At 39.4% G+C, this 16,891-nt stretch overlaps 1 protein-coding gene across 1 annotated transcript in view; it reads left to right on the forward strand.

The window, feature by feature from the left end:
• The window catches only part of ASB5 (ankyrin repeat and SOCS box containing 5), a 69,672-nt gene extending 58,272 nt beyond the window's left edge, over window positions 1-11,400 (forward strand). The window contains 7 exon segments of the mRNA XM_030563103.1: window positions 4,279-4,386; window positions 5,677-5,745; window positions 5,747-5,855; window positions 5,977-6,048; window positions 6,051-6,098; window positions 7,906-8,097; window positions 10,799-11,400. Of these exon segments, the coding sequence (XP_030418963.1) occupies window positions 4,279-4,386; window positions 5,677-5,745; window positions 5,747-5,855; window positions 5,977-6,048; window positions 6,051-6,098; window positions 7,906-8,097; window positions 10,799-10,926 (726 nt within the window). The 3' untranslated portion in view covers window positions 10,927-11,400.
• The last annotated feature ends 5,491 nt before the right edge of the window (window positions 11,401-16,891 follow it).

Below are 16,891 nucleotides of genomic sequence, written 5' to 3' on the forward strand. Positions count from 1 at the left end.
GTAAAGCACTTGCTTTGGAAAATTAAAGAAGAATAGTGCCTTAGAGGTACAGTGCATGCTGGGATTACTCCTTGGGTGGTACAATTTATACACCAGCCCTTACTCTCTGCTGTGCCTACAGGCACTAACCCTATCCTCAGCTCATGTAAATCAGCATAGTTGCACTGACTTCCCTTCTCATCTGACATAAACTGATGTTGATCCATTGACATCAATATAACTATGCCAATTTACACCAGCTGAATATCTAGCCCTTACTATGAGAGAACGGATTAATACACACTAAACAAAGCAATCATCCTGTCTACTGATCAGGAGAAGGACTTGGGAGTCTTCAGAAAAATTAATTGAAAATAGCCCAGTGAACAGCAGCAATAATAATAACCAAAAGACACACTGAATATTATTTTGTAACAGCAAAGGGATAAAGTAAAATCAGGAGTTTTACTGTTAGTGTCACAGCAGACCTGTTATTTGGCAGTTAAGTACTATAATACGGTATCAAATAAGAGCCCTTGCTGGAACATTGTTAAATGGTACTACAAACGTATATTGTGTAAGCCAATGTAGTAATTTGCTGATGATGCAAAGCTAGCTTCTGTGTACCATTGTCAACACAAAGGTGGATCGGAATATTATACAGGAAGATCCGGATGACTTTGAAGACTGGAGTAACAGAAATGGAATGAAATTCCGTAGTACAAAGTGCAAGATCGTGCATCTAGAATCTAATCATAAGAATTTCTGTTGCTAATTGGGAGGGCTCATCAACTGGAAGCAATGCAGGAGAGACACCTGGGTGTGGGAGTCGATCACAGGATGACTATGAGCCACCAATGTGACGCAGCTATGAAAAGACAAATGCAATCCTTGGATGTATCAAATGAGCATTTCTATTAGAAACAGAGAAGTTTAATGCCATTGTACAAGGCACTGTAAGATCTCATTTGGAATACTGTGTACAATTCTGGTCACCCATGTTCAAGAAAGATAAATTCACACTGTAACAGGTGCGAGATACTAGGATGATCAAGTATCAGAGGGGTAGCTGGGTTAGTCTGGATCTGTAAAAGCCGCAAAGCGTCCTGTGGCACCTAATAGACTAATAGACATTTTAGAGCATGAGCTTTCGTGGGTGAATACCACTTCGTCAGATGCATCGATGAAGTGGGTATCTACACCCACGAAAGCTCATGCTCCAAAAACGTCTGTTAGTCCTGCATCCGAACGAAGGGGTATTCACCCACGAAAGCTCATGCTCCAAAACTTCTGTTAGTCTATAAGGTGCCACAGGACCTTTGCTGCTTTTAGGATGATCAGGGAATAGAGGGCCTATCTTATAACAAGAGACTGGAAGAGCTTGGTTTGTTTAGCCTAGCAAAAAGAAGACTAAGAGGCAAAATAATTGCTTTCTATAATGCATCAAGCGAGTAATAATTTAAGCTAAAGGACACTGCTGGCACAAGAACACATGGATATAACCGGGCCATGACAAATTCGGCTGGAAATTAGAAGACAGCTTCTAACCATAATGGAGTGAGATTCTGGAATGGCTTCCAACGGAGTTGTGAGGGCAAACAATTTAATTAGTTTAAGAGAGAGCTGGACAATTTTGAGTGCAGTTGTATGATGAGGTTGCTTGTGATGGTAGGGGGCAGGACCAGCACCCCTGGGGGTCATTTCTGGTTATGTCTTATGTTCCTAAAAGCTCATGCGTTCAGGTCTTCAGCCAACCACCGCCAGCCCCCCCCACCTCCTCAATTTCTTCTTGATGATTTGTTTTGTTTTTTTGTTTTCCTTCCTCTGAACCATCCGAGATAGCTATAGCTGGAGATGGACACAAGAGGAGTTGGCCGGTTCTCTGGGGTGGCACTAATCATCCTCTTTTTTTCTGCTATTGTGGGGTCATCAGGCATTGGTGCATCTCAGTCCTGTTATTCTCTCCCTGTGGCACATAACAGTCTAGTCTCCTGTGGGCTGTAATTTGGTCTACTTTGGCTGATGTGGTTTAGGGTGTGGGTGCTGGGTAGTGTTGATGGGCTCTGATTAAAGGAAGTCAGACTAAAATGGTGGTCCCTTTCTGGCCTTCAACTCTATGACTCTGAAAAAGATATCAGGTTGTCAAGTATCTAAAAAAAACTATCCACAAAAAACTGCACGGAGCTCAGTCATTTTATCAATCTCATAAGGAAGAAGGACTGAGTTTACTCTCTTGGAATTTGAATTTGTGGCTCTAGGAAGGCTAAGTATTTCAAATGTGAAGTGTAGACCACTATGTGAATGTTTAGAAGCTATTTTTCTTACTCTTTTCTAAATCAAATATGAAAGATTCTGCATGCATTCATTTTTGTGCTCACATAAGGTATATTATGTATAGCATACTGTAAATGAGAGCTGGGTGAAACTTTTCAGATGAATAGTTTATTCACCAAAAAATGCAAATTTGGGTTGACCAAAACTATTTGCACATTCATGTCTAGTTTACCAAATAGTTTAGATCAGGGGTGAGCAAACTTTTTGGCCCAAGAGCCATATCAGGGTGCGCTGGAGGGCTGGTAGGGAAGACTGTGCCTCCCCAAAGAGCCTGGCCCCTGCCCCCTATCCACCCCCTCCCAGTTCTCGCCCGACTGCCCCTCTCAGAACCCCCAACCCATCCCATCCCCCCTGCTCCATGTCCCCTGACTGCCCCCATCCCAGGACCCCCACCCCGATCCAATCCCCCTGCTCTCTGTCCCCCTGACTGCACTGACTCCTATCCACACTCCTGCCCCCAAACAGCCCCCACCCCTGGGACTCCCACCTCCTATCCAACTGCCCTCTGCTCCTCATCCCCTGACCACCTGCTCCCGGGATTCCCTGCCCCTAAATGCCCTCTGGGATCCCACCCCCTTAGCCAACCCCCTGCTCTCTGTCCGCTGACTGTTCTCCTGACCCCTATTCACAGCCCTGTCCCCTGAAAGGCCCCCCCCCAGGACTCCCATTCCCACCCTCCCGTTCCCCATCCCCTGACTACCCTCCCAAGAACCTCTGCCCCCTCCAACACCTCCTCCTCCCTGACTGCCCCCAGGACCTCCTGCTCCCTTACCCAACCCCACCCCGCTCCACGCCCCCTTACAGCCGCGACGCCTGACCAGAGACAGCTGCGCTCCTCACGCTGCCCAGCGGGAGCGCAGGCCAGAGTGTGGCCCATGCGGCAGCATGGCTGCAGGGGAGGGGGGACAGAAGGGAAGTGGCTCCCCAGCCGAGAGCTCAGAGGCCTGTCAGATGGTCCCATGGGCTGGCCATAGTTTGCCCACATCTGGTTTAGACCAAACTGAAAAAAGTCAAAACATTTTAGTACGATCAAATGTTTCATTTGACACAAAATTTGTTTCTATTTCAGGCATTTTGGCTAAAGCAAAGGAAGAAGGACTAGTCATAAAACAATGGTGGCAGCAGAAACAGCAGCAGGAGGAGATGGTTGTGGTAGTTCTGCCCTCCTTTATAGACTTAGTCTAGTGGTTTTGGCATTCACCTGGGAGAAGGGGTCACCTAACTACCAGCTATTGAGTCATTCTTACTATCTTTCTGGCCCTATGACTATCCATTATCATATGAGTGACTATGAATTGCAATGCATAGTCATTGGGCCAGAGAAATAGTAAAACAACTATTGCCGGTAGGTGGGAGAACCAAGTTCATGTCCTGCTCAAATAACTATATTTATAAAAAGTGGAACAGCTTCCACATTAGGAAAGCCCCCCCCTAGCTGAATATCCCATATCCCAGTGGCTAGGACTTTCTCTCTCTATGAGGGAAACCTAAATTCAAATCCCTTCTCCACGTCAGGCAGAAAAGGGAATTGAACCTGGGTCCCTCTATCGTAGGTGACTGCCCTAACCACTGGACTAAGCTTAGGGGACACTGACAGCAGCGGCACCTTCTCCCTCCCCATTTGTAAATCTAGTTCTCCTTTCTTTGCTTTTACGAAAATGCCTGAAAATTGAAACAAAAATGTTCAGGTGAAACAAAATAAAAAATTTTGTTTCAACATTACTGAACATAAAGCATTTTTGAGTCAAAACTAAATTACTTTTTGATTCACTGAAAATTTTTTAAAATGTCCTTTTGGTTCAACCGAAGCTAAACATTTTTTTTTTTAAATTGCCAGTGAACTGAAAAATCCATTATTCACCCAGCTCTAATAAACTGTGCTGCTTACAACTAACAATGTTACTGAAGCCTTAACAGCTTTGAATCGCTTTTCTTACCATTATGTGTGGTTCCTATCCTGTTTAGGGTTACAGTGTGGACACTCTGACAATTGACCATGTCACTCCACTGCATGAAGCCTGCCTAGGAGATCATGTAGGATGTGCAAGAATCCTTCTTGAAGCAGGGGCAAATGTAAGTATCTTTTTCATATGTAAAGTACTGCACTGACCTTATCTAATTGAAAGGGATCTATTCCTTGATTTTTCATCCAAAGCTCTCCACATTCTCCTGCCCCATAGTATGTTGGTTTGTTAACAACAGTAGGTTTGCCTTTGGGTTTTTTTAAGTAATAAAATAATCAACTAAAAGTCTTTGCTGATTGACAACAAAGGAGACTGATGGGATTGTTGCATAATGGAGGAAAGAGAAGACAGCAGAAGTAGAGGGGAGAGAGAAAGATCACATAAAATGTAGGGGTAGGATTAGACACCACACAGAGGATGGGCAGAAGACAGAACAGAAAATAGATGAGAAAAATGAGAAAACCAGGGGAGAAAGCAAGAGTGAAATGGACATAAAATTGAGGCATTGTGGCCAAGGTAAGCACTGTAAATTGAAGGTATATTATTATTTCTACAGAACACACGTTTATTGTTCTACAGAACCCTACATTTTTCCCCAAAAACTGAGAACAAGACATGTTTCCAGTGCCAGAGAGCTTATATAGTCTAAATATGAGACAAGACACAACAAGATGAGAGCAACAAACAAACAGTGAGGGAACAGGAAAGAGAGCACAAGATGACAAATAAAAGCATATGCAATTACAGTATTTAGGTATGCTTCTGCATTTCTCAACAGTACCATGCTATCTCTACACACACAACTATGCAGTAGTAAAGCTTCCACAGAATTCCCTCTCCTTAAAATGGGGACTAGCACACGAGGAAAATTTTAAAGAGAGTCCACTGTATCTAAAAATTAAAAAAAATAAAATTATTTTAAATTGAGGTTTTTGGGGGTGGAGTAGAACACTAGCTCTTCATGGTTATATGGTAATTTTAGAGCTTGTGGAGCACCAAGAAAGAATCATGTGATGATAGAGATTGGGGAGTGCTAATGGAATTTTCAATAATGAAAAGAAAACTTTAGAACTTCGAAGTCAGTGAGAACTGCTGAGCACTCAGCACTTTTGAAGTCAGGCCATTTATTTAGATTTAGTATTATGGTCAGTTTATGTTTTCTTGGATATAGTTTAGCATGTTTAAATTAGCGTAACCATATGCAAATAACAAGGGGTGGGGTGGGAAGATAAGAACTGTACAGAAGTTGAGTGCAATAAAGCAATGTTATGGTAAATAGTGTATTGTTGATGCATCAAGCATATTTCAGCTATATCTTATTTTAAAACACTATCAGTTTATCAGTTAAGAATGCATCCCTTACTTCGTTCCCGTCTTAGACATCTCTTTTCTATTCTAGGTAAATGCTACAACAATTGATGGAGTGACCCCATTATTTAATGCATGTTCAAGAGGCAGTGCATCTTGTTGCAGAGCTTTTGTTGGAGTATGGTGCCAAAGCTCAGTGGGAGTCATGTCTCCCTTCACCGACTCACGAAGCAGCCAGTAGAGGTAAAAAACTAGCTTCTGAGCATACATAGAATAGTTGACAAATAACATTATATAGCGTTAAGAAATGTATCAGGTTTCGTAAATGGAACATCCAACTGAAGAGGCAAGCAAACTATGTCATATTCTGTTGGCAGGTCACAGTTGAATGGTCTGGAAGTTCTGATCTCCTGGGGCATAGATGTTGACCAAGACATTCCTCATCTGGGAACACCTCTATATATAGCTGTGTTTCACAGCAGATCCATTGCATTCGAAAACTTCTTTATGCAGGTACAAGTTGATTTACCTAAATATAATATATTCTTATATTGCACACTTTTACAGTAAGATGTATTCAGATAAACAAACTAGGCTTCTGTCAAAGTTAATTCCCCACTCTGGCACCTTGGAGTGCAGAAGGTGGGGGCCCACAAAGATTCTAAAATTATAGTAGCCACTCCAGGCTTGTATTAAACTTCCAAGGTTACAGCTTTTCTCTGACCTTGATTGGTAGATGCTGCTACCACCAAGTGCAAAATCTGTTTGAGAACCAGGAAGGAGAACTTGGAATTCCTTCCTGTGGCGTACCCTCAAGCCTTTTCACACACCCGCCCCCCTCCGGAGAAGAGCTGAGAAGAAAAACAAAGGAAATCAGCTGTTGCCATCAGATAATTAAACAACATGTGCACAAACCTTTTAGGACACAAAAAATCCAATTCTGTTCTTAAAAAGGGTACATTTTATTAAAAAAAAAAAGAAGAAAATACATCTGAGACTTAGACTTTTGCTAGATTTAAAAAAAAAAAACTACAAGGATTAAGCTTTCTTGAGGTCCAGTTTAAAGGTTACAAGCAAAACAAAAGCACCTGGGGTTAGCACAAAGGAAGTCACAAACAATAAAGAAATAAAAGGGATAAACCTAATTGTATCTTCCTAGACATTTCCTGATCTACTTACATATCTGGAGTTTTAGATGAATAGCTTCTAGGTATGATACTGAGAAATTTTTATACCTGGCCCAAGCTTTTCACAGCATAACTGCTCCCTGTCTGCCTTTCCCCAAGAACAACCACAGACAGACAAAGGGGTTTTCTCTGAATTTTAAAAAGTTCTAGCCTTTCCATTGGCTCTTTTGGCCAGGTTCCCGCTCACTTCCTTTTACCTATGCATAGCAGTGAGACTTTTTAGCCCTTTAAGGTAAAGCAAGTAGAGAGAACAGCTATTAAGAGGGATTTTATAGCTAACTGGCTGGCTGGGTGTCCATAAAAGGGAACTATTCCCCCTCTCCCCATTCATTTATCACAGCTTGTTGTTGCAGGACTCAAATTTTAACTTTATGCTAAGACATATTTTTTGTTAGGGGAAACATTTTGGTTGTTGATTTACAGTATGTGCGGTAGAAGAAAGAAAACATCAACTCTGAGTGGTCTGATATCAAGCATTTTCAGCACCACTGGCCACTTCCTTCTTTTCACTCTATAGTAAAAATGAAGATAGTAAAGTTAAGTAGCTCTCAGATTAGCTTGGATATAAGTAATCCCCACCACTGGAGGTTTTTAAGAACAGGTTAGACAAACACCTATCGGGGTGGTCTAAGTATACTTGGTCCTGCCTCAGAATAGGGAGCAGGACTAGATGATCTCTCAATGCCCCTTTGGGCTCTACATTTCTCTGATTCTATGAAAGTGAAAGTTTAAAGTGTATATAGAGCCATAAGCTGCCATTGCCCTTTTCGCAATGTTTTCCAGCCCCTTCTCTATACCGGTATATCTGCTGACAAAGAACAGAGGCTGAGCTAGAAGGGAAGAGAAGAGTTAAAGGAATTTGGTTCTAAACTCATAGAATGTTTTTTAAACTAGTTAAATATAAGGGGCTGTGAGACCCAGCCTGGACCCAATGCAGCAGCTCACATTGACCACTGAGTGCTTAGAACTTTTGAAATTCTGACCATTTATTTAGATATCTATTTATAAATTTAGGAATGTAACTTCAAACACTCATTTTAAAAAATCTTGTTCCAGATTTTAAAGCATTAACTGTTAGCACTGAAAACATTAATTAATCTATTTGTCTCTGTCTCTCCAATATATTTATATAGGCGCTAATATACAGAAAGGAAAGTATTTGGACACTCCACTACATGCAGCGGCTCAGCAACCCAGTACAGAGATAGTAAATTTACTTCTTGAATTTGGGGCCAACATTAATGCCAAGAATACAGATTTTGAACGGCCCATAGATTTAGCTGCCCCAAGCAGTTTGGTGGAGAGAATGTTGCTTCTGCATGAAGGTAAGTGGGACAAATATACTTTTGTTCATCATTCTATACATAGTTTTTGTTCTTGGACAAACTTGAATCAGAAGTTGTCTGATAATGTGTTTATAAAATGATTGTTTACACTCAGTTAAAAATTCTACCTCCAGCTGTTTAAAGTATTGAAAATATTTTTAAATAGGCCAATTTTTTTGGGTGTTGACAAAAGTTGACAGAGCACTATTGAATTTATATCAGCTGAAGATATGGACTCCTCTGTTTAACAGGTGATGGTACAAACCAACAAAAACAAATAGCTTCAATTTATGGATTTTTTTTATTTCATTTTTAAAAAATAGTTCATGGAAAGATGTGTGCCAAGACTTAATTTTTAGGGCATATTTACAAAGCAGGAGGCCTGGGTTTTACATGGATTTACATGTCTAAATTTGTGTGTGCAATTCATATGATTGCACTTATAAACGGTTATTTAAGTTCCCTAGCTATCTGTGTGTAATCACATTGCCCAAACAAGTTCAAGCATATTTTGCGTGCATTTGTGCACAAGCTTTGGGCCTCCTATCTTGAAAATTTGCTGTTCGTTGTCCTGGCATTTATTGATTTGTGTCATAAATAGAACATTATTTCCTCAAATTCTTCTATTTGCTTATCCCATTTTTATTTACTTTTAAAATATAATTTCCTAAAGAATTATTTGAAATGTCATTTGTCTAAGAGATTGAAAGCACAGTTTAGTGCTTTGTATTTTTAGATAAAAACTCAGTTATTGTTGTTGTTGTTTTTTAAAAAGATGCATTGTATAGGTCTCTTCCAGCATATGGGTTAGAAATTTATTCTTAAGTAGTTGCATTTAATTGTTTAGAGAATGGGAAGAGGAACAACTCTATGACTGAGTAAGCAGTACCGAGTTAGATTTTTTTTTAGAGCAGATTTATTTTTGAGTCATACGGGCACAAAAATATGACTTTAATAAATTGTTGTGTAGCTTTAAAACCACCAAATGTATTATTCTTAAAGACTATGCATCTGAGAGAGACTGTGGAATCAGGCCCTATTTTTTTTCTGTAAAACGGCCCTGTGTGGAATATTATTTTAGATTACAGTCTTGGACTCTAACTTTCTCTATGGAATAAATGTTTATAGTTGAATTAACTATCTGAGAAAGGAGAGTTGATAAATACAACTTTAACAGCTTAAATAAATACAAGTACAACATCATTGCCAAAAATACTACATTAAATAGATGTTAAAGGTCTGCCGTGGAACCACAAAACTGAGGGAAAAGATCAGTGATAATCTAACATGAACCTCCAGCTGTGACACGTCATAACAATAATGTCGCAGAGCCAGATTCTGTCAAGCCTTTATATGTGGAGAACAGTGGAACAGAGAGTACAAGTAGCCTCAACTTTCCTCTCTGCATAGTCTGTGTGAGGGCCAGGTGAAACTCCTATCCTTGCACATAGGGTTGCTCTCCCTACACCCTGTCATAGACTCAGATTCCAAGTCCAGAAGGAACCACAGATTGGCAGCCTTTGGCATGCAACCTGTCAGGGAACGATGCTGGTGGGCCAAGATGGTTTGTTTACCTGCAGCATCTGCAGGTAAACAAACCAGCCTGGCCCACCAGTGGAGTTCTCTAACAGGCCATGTGTCAAAGGCTGCCGATCCCTGATCTATCTGACAGACAACAGAACTTCCCCAAAATAATTCTTCTGAATTGGTGCATATCTTCTTTTAAAAAATCTAATCTTGATTAAAAAATTATTAGTGATGGAGAATGCACTGTGACCCTTGGTAAATTGTTCCATTGGTTAATTACTCTCACTGTAAAACAAAACAAAACAAAACAGCCTTTCTTCCCGTTTGGATTTGTTTAGCTTCAACTTCCAGCCATAAGATCTTGTGATGTCTTTCTCTGCTGGACTGAAGAGCCCATTACCAACTATAAGTTCCCCATGCAGATTCTTAGACTGTAATCAAATCAACCCCCCCACCTTTTCTTTGTAACACAGTGCCCCAAAGGAGTAGCTAATTCTAGAAGGGAAAACTGATGCATTTTTAATGGTGACGACTGAGGGAGCTTTGTGTCTCTGGCACTAATTCAGCTCCAGTATCACCATCTGAAGGCTGTTGGTCTAGTTCTTAGTAGTCAATGTCCTTTACACATATTAATCACAGCCAACAGCATTTTTGGAAGCCTCAGCAAAGAGGCCAAAACTGAATAGGCATGTAAGGTTAACTTCCCTTTAACTCTGAAAAGTGGTCCCTACAGGGAAGGGCTGAAATATATTGATGGTGAAACTTGCATTTGTGTAGCATATATTGTACCTATACTATAAATAAAAAGAACTTCAGTCTCTAGAATTGTCAGCAGAGGATCTTTCACAAAGACAATTTTTTTTAATTAAAAATTATTAGCTATATAAACATAACAGCATGAGTTAATTAATATGTATTCTTCTGAATATTTAGTTTAAATATAAGTTTCCTTGCTCTTTCTGTTTCTTTGATCATTAATAAAGTTTGAATAGCATAATTTTTATTGTTATATATCTTTAAGAAACTATACTGTGAAAGGTCAATAAGACTGATATATAGAATTTTTAAAAATGCATGTTTATTAGGTACCCATAATAATATTAAATATACTCCATGTTGTAAACTCCTAAGGATACCAAACATTTACTTAATTAAATCTCTTATCTGTTTGTAGCTACCCCATGCTCTCTTTGCCAGCTCTGCCGACTATGTATCCGAAATTGCATAGGAAGAGCAAGACTGCATCTTCTCCCCCAACTTCAGTTGCCAACAATATTGAAGGAGTTTTTACAGTATAGATAAAATAGTGGCTAACCTTTAGAAACTTGAACAAGTACTGTTTTGTCTGTATGCCTGAATGTTACACTGAAGAACTTCTGAGGAAATAGTCCCTTTACATATTACTATACTAAGTTCTTTGACACCAGGAGTCGTGATGTAACAATATTTGGGAGCCCTTGAACGACTCGGTGCCAAGGTGCTAATACAACTGAGTAAAATGAAGTGTGCTAATACCCTGGGAAATGATTGTATAGCTAGCTTTAGCTTAACACTTACTAACTAGCTATTTTGCTGATAAAGTTAATTAATTGTATTTGTACGTTATAATCTGTTTGATGCATCTGAAACCTCACAGAGTTCCTTTACAAGTATTGTTGAGTTTGTCAATTTGGATTTATTATTGTATATTTGTAAATGTCTGTTATTTGTGTCTAGAAATACACAACAATAGGTGCACTCTATAAGTTGGAAAAATAAATAGGTTTCTCAATTTTTCTTTCTTGCTTTCCCTATATAGGCAATTCATAAATGACAACTGATGAGAACTCATTTCAACCTCCTCTTCCCCTTTCCCCAGCACACAGTTTTAGAACAAACAAGTATATGAAGAGGTAAAGTGATTTCCCCCTTCCTCTCCAACACCACTTCCAAGCCACAGTTAATTGGAGACCCAAAAGCCCTATTTTTGGGCATAAACCCTGAAAAGGAACCAGAAAATGTCTTCACATCACAGCACTTTTTCCTGAGCCTTGATCCTAACCATTGGCTCCCCTGCTAATGACTGGAATCTAAGTCATGTAACGGCACTCTAGACCCTAGTGCTCTGCCTTTTGCAGGAGATGGTGAGCAAGCTGACCTCTTCTGCTTGTACCATTGCCAGTATGCATAGAGCCATTTTGTTCTGGATAGTGGTCAAACTCATCTCCTTCATAATCACCAGTCATTTGTTTCAGTCAGTGGCTTCATCGTGGCATTGAGCTTCTAAGAAGCTGGTTTCATGCCAATGGTGTCCTCTGTGAAGACCCAGTGGCTAGTATGCCCAAGGTTGTGGTGATCTTGATGATACAACTTCTGTATGTCATCCTCACTAATCACAAAGGTGTATAATGGTTTGTGGGTGAGCCTGCATTTCAGACAGGTAATACTACATTTTCCTGGGCTCAGAGGGTTGCATGGACAGTATTGGCATCTCTAGGGCAAGCTTGGCTCTCCCTCCTCCTCCTCAAGATATACCATCCTAGCATGGTCAGATGTTGTGTTCCCTTATTTGTCTCAAGATATACCATCTCCCTTATCTCTCCACTCTCCCTGCTAGTCTCCTATTTCCTCTGTCCCAACCCTTCTCCCCAAGGCCCTTATAGCAACTGTTGCTTGGTTGCTATCTTGCTGGTTTGCTCTCTAATAGATTCACTCTCACTCATACTCTCCTGCGTCTTTGGTTGTTTAATCAGAATGGACTTATGATCCCAGGTTTGCAGAACAAATGAGTGGCTAGACTACTGAATAGTAGAAACTGAACCTGCTGACTTAGTCAAGCCTGTGGCTTTTGAAAACCTAGACTAAGCAGATGGCTCCTTAACCGTGTCCTGATACTAACCTCTTGTATTAATCAGGGCATTTGGGCCTGACTAGCAAGCTGTTCTGAAAATGCAAGTCCCAATTAGGCAACAGCCACTTGCCTTCTGCAACCTTTGAAAATTTTGGCATAAATCTTTAGAGAGTGAAAACAGCTAATCTTAATGCAAAATATTGACATTACATTGTAATAATGAAACAAAAGCACCACACAAAGTTTTCTCTAAATCTCTTGGATTAATCATACTTTAGTATTTTAAATTTAATAAATTATACAGAGTATGGGCCCTATTTGTAAAGGAGAAACAAAATGATTCCTTCTACAAAAAGTCATTTTTCAATTTGGATGCCTGTTTGTAAATATTCTCTTTGCTCTTCGACATTCAGAATGTGTCCACAGTACATGGAAAGAATCACAGAAAAACACTGTAACGCATTCATTCATAAGATGGTAAAACATCTTATATTAAAATTAATCAGTGACAGGGGTAAAATTTTTGAAAGCAGCCAAAAGACTGTCAGTGTGACATAGGCTTCTTGCTGCTTGTAAAAGTTTTATCCTAGGACACTTTAAAATGTTTTAATTTCACTGTTTCTAATAATTTAAACAAAAGCACTTAACCTCATCCAAATAACACAAAATTCCATCTCTGAGGAAGATTCAAAGGCACGCTAGCCACGAGGTAAAAATTAAAAAGCTGTTCCATGCAGGATTCATCTCCATGATGAGTGCTGTACCCTCTTCTTATTGTTTCTTTGAAGTGTCTGTTTGGATTAAATAGACAAGAGGAATGTTGCTTTCCTCTTTTCAAAAGCTTCTGCCTATTCAGTTCTGAGGTTGTTCCCAGTCAGACCGTCACAGTGTTATTTTTAATCTGTATTCCTTAATAGGGAAATTCTTTGCTATGGGCTACTGCAATCCATCCCTTTCTATTGGCACTGCTTTTGTCTTCAAAATTAGATAAACTAGCCTCTTAAGCTTCAAATCTGCCACTGATTACATGGAATATAATTCAGATTCTCATGCAATTTAAATAAGTGACAGTAAACATGCATTGTTCTGTGTGGACTGCTATGTGCAACTCATGTCAGATTACATTTACACCAAAAAAAAAAAATCCCATCCTTGAGAAGAAGTGAAAATAGTTAAATAAACATGTTGCACATATTATTTGTTGGAAGAATACCCTAAAAAAATCCATCACTGTCAATAGCTCTGGATTTACAAGATTATTCTCCCTTGGCTCACACAATGCCAGAGGTGTCCTATTTTCTCAGAAAAAAAGCAAGCAAACAATTCAAAAAACATAGCCTATCATATGCTGAGCACTATTGCCTCATTGTTTCCTTGTTCTTCCCCACCTGTGGTCCGTAGCCAGCTGTTGTCTCTTGTCTTAAACTTAGACTGTAAATTCTTTGGGGCAGGGATTGTCTTTTTTGTTTTCCGTTTGTACAGCCTCTAGCCTAGTGGAATCCTAGTCAGTAGCTAGGGCTCAGAGGCACTAAAAAATACAAATAAATAATAATAATCATCATCACATATTGTATACAATTTATTACCTGATTACAACCACAGATACTCATATGCAATCAATTTTGATAGTTAAATATAACATTTACATTTCTAAGAAAAAAAATTAACTAGAGCTGGTCAAAAACTTCCCAGCAAGATCTTTTTCAATGGAAAATGCCTCTTCAATCGCAATGAACATTTTTACAAAATAATAATAATAATAATAAAAAAAAAAAATCATTTGGCTGAAATTTGTCAAAAAAACTCACTTCACAACAACATCTTTAAAAGTTTTCAAAAAGTTTAATTCTTTTTCAGTGACAATCACTTTTTTACTCTTTTCTTTTGGAAAAAGGGTGGCTAAGTAAAAAAAATGTAAGTGTGAGTGAGAGGTTCACCCTCTCCAATAAAAGTAAACGACTTTGCTGGTGAAAAACCAAAAAGTTTCATGGAACATTTCAAGCAAATCAATTTTTTAACATTTCTTTCCAGAAACAATAATGGAAACATTTAGATATGTGAGAATATATGATTTTCTCAGCAGAAGAGAAGCAAAAAAACACAACAGGAATTTTGAATACCTGCCCACTGAAAAGTGATAGATGCAATAACAGCCAGCCTACAAAATAGCAGCTTTAGAGCTAAAGCTGCTGGACTTTGCCAAATTTAAAGGGATACCTGTCCCCATCCCACACCAGGAATGCTAGGATAAAGTTCCTGTACAGGGCAACTCTCCACAGGGGAGACTCAGTAAGGATTAGCAATTGCAAAGGAAGGCATTCCTGGAGATAGGACTATATTTGTAGAACAAAATATAGGTATAAGTATTAAGGGATGCATGTGTGGGAGCCCAACATTATCAGAGCTGAGCTCTTCTCCACTAAAGCTCTGTAAAACTCAACACAGAAAGTAATAAAAAAAGAGAGTGCATGGCTTAGGGAAATGGGATATGGAGCCTTATGGGCTGTTTGTTTGAATTCAGTCTAGATCAGTAATAACCAAAAGGTTTTATCTTATAGGAACAGGGAAATGAATTGGTTGTCACAGCCCACTTTCTAGAGAATGTCTACATCACAAAATCACAATAACCACCACGTTTTGAACTGTTACCTCTGTTGGCAATTGTTTGTAGCCCCCCACATAAGACCAGAGACTGAGTAGGTCTGGAAATAAAAGTAGAAGCAAGACTCATGTTGGAGCTGCACGAGGATGATTGCAGTTCTGTTGCCCTGTTCTATGGATACACAGTAATCAGCAGGTCTGCCAATCTGACACCTTTTACAAGCATGAAATTAATTTAAGTAGGGGAGAAATAGCAACTATACATATCAACAGATATTTAAAAAGCAACATATTGAAAACTTTATATGGTGTTTATCCCTGTAGCATGTGGGCACATATGGAAGTCATAGTGTTTATTAACCTGAAAGAAAGTGTGGGTGAAATCCTGGTCCCATTGAAGTCAATGACAAGACTCCCACTGCCTTTAGTTGGACCAGGATTTCACTCCTGGTGTTTAAATAACCACTTTCGGGTTTTGGATTAGAGTTGTGCACTGGATTCTGCAGGAAGATAGATCCCGAATGAAGTTTTTGAGTTTGTTATTCACTGTCTTTTTGAATGCATCAGAAAGACATTTAGGGACTCAAATAAAGCAAGATCTAATCTCTCATTTCCATTCACTGAAATATATGTGAGAAGATTTGATTGTGCCTTTTCAGTTTTCACAGAATTGTAGGATAGGAAGGGACCTCAAGAGGACTTCTAGTCCAAACCCCTGCACTCAAGGCAAGACTACATATTATCTAGATAATCCCTGACAGGTATTTGTCCAACCTGCTCTTAAAAATCCCCAATGATGGAGATTCCACAACTTCCCTAGGCAATTTATTCCAGTGCTTAAGCACTCTGTCAATTAGAAAGTTTTTCCTAATGTCCAACCTAAGCCGCCCTTGCTGCAATTTAAGCTCTTTGCTTCTTGTCCTATCCTCTGAGGTTAAGAAGAACAATTTGTCTCCCTTCTCTTTGTAACAACATTTTATGTACTTGAAAACTGTTATCATGTCCCCTCTCAGTCTCCTCTTCTCCAGATTAAACAAACCCAGTTTTTTCAATCTTCCCTCGCAGGTCATGTTTTCTAGACCTTTAATCATTTTTTGTTGCTCTTCTCTGGACTTGCTCCAATTTGTCCACATCTTTCCTGAAATGTAGCACCCAGAACTGGACACAATACTCCAGTTGAGGCCTAATCAGCATGGAGTAGAAGGGAAGAATTACTTCTCATGTCTTGCTTACAATACTCCAGCTAATACATCCCAGAATTATATTTGTTGGGTTTTTTTGCAACAGCATCACACTGTTGACTCATATTTAGCTTGTGATCCTCTATGACCCCCAGATCCCTTTCCGCAGAACTCCTTCCTAGGCAGTCATTTCCTATTTTGTATGTGTGCAACTGATTGTTCCTTCCTAAGTGGAGTACTTTGCATTTGTCCTTGTTGAATTTCATTTACTTCAGACCATTTCTCCAGTTTGTCCAGATCATTTTGAATTTTAATCCTATCCTACAAAGCACTAGCAATCCCTCCCAGCCTGGTATCATCTGCAGACTTTTTAAGTGTACTCTCTATGCCATTATCTAAATCATTGATGAAGATGTTGAACAGAACCAGATCCAGAACCGATCGCTGTTGGACCCCACTTGATATGCCCTTCCAACATGACTGTGAATCACTGATAACTGCTTTCTGGGAACAGTTTTTCAACCAGTTATGCACCCACCTTATAGTAGCTCCATCTAGGTTGTATTTCCGTTGTATTTTTAAGAGAAGGTCATGTGAGATAATATCAAAAGCCAAGTCAAGGTATACCACATCTACTGCTTCTCCCCATACCCTG

This window comes from Gopherus evgoodei, chromosome 5 (assembly GCF_007399415.2).
Source record: "Gopherus evgoodei ecotype Sinaloan lineage chromosome 5, rGopEvg1_v1.p, whole genome shotgun sequence".
In the NCBI taxonomy this organism is placed as follows: Eukaryota; Metazoa; Chordata; order Testudines; family Testudinidae; genus Gopherus; species Gopherus evgoodei.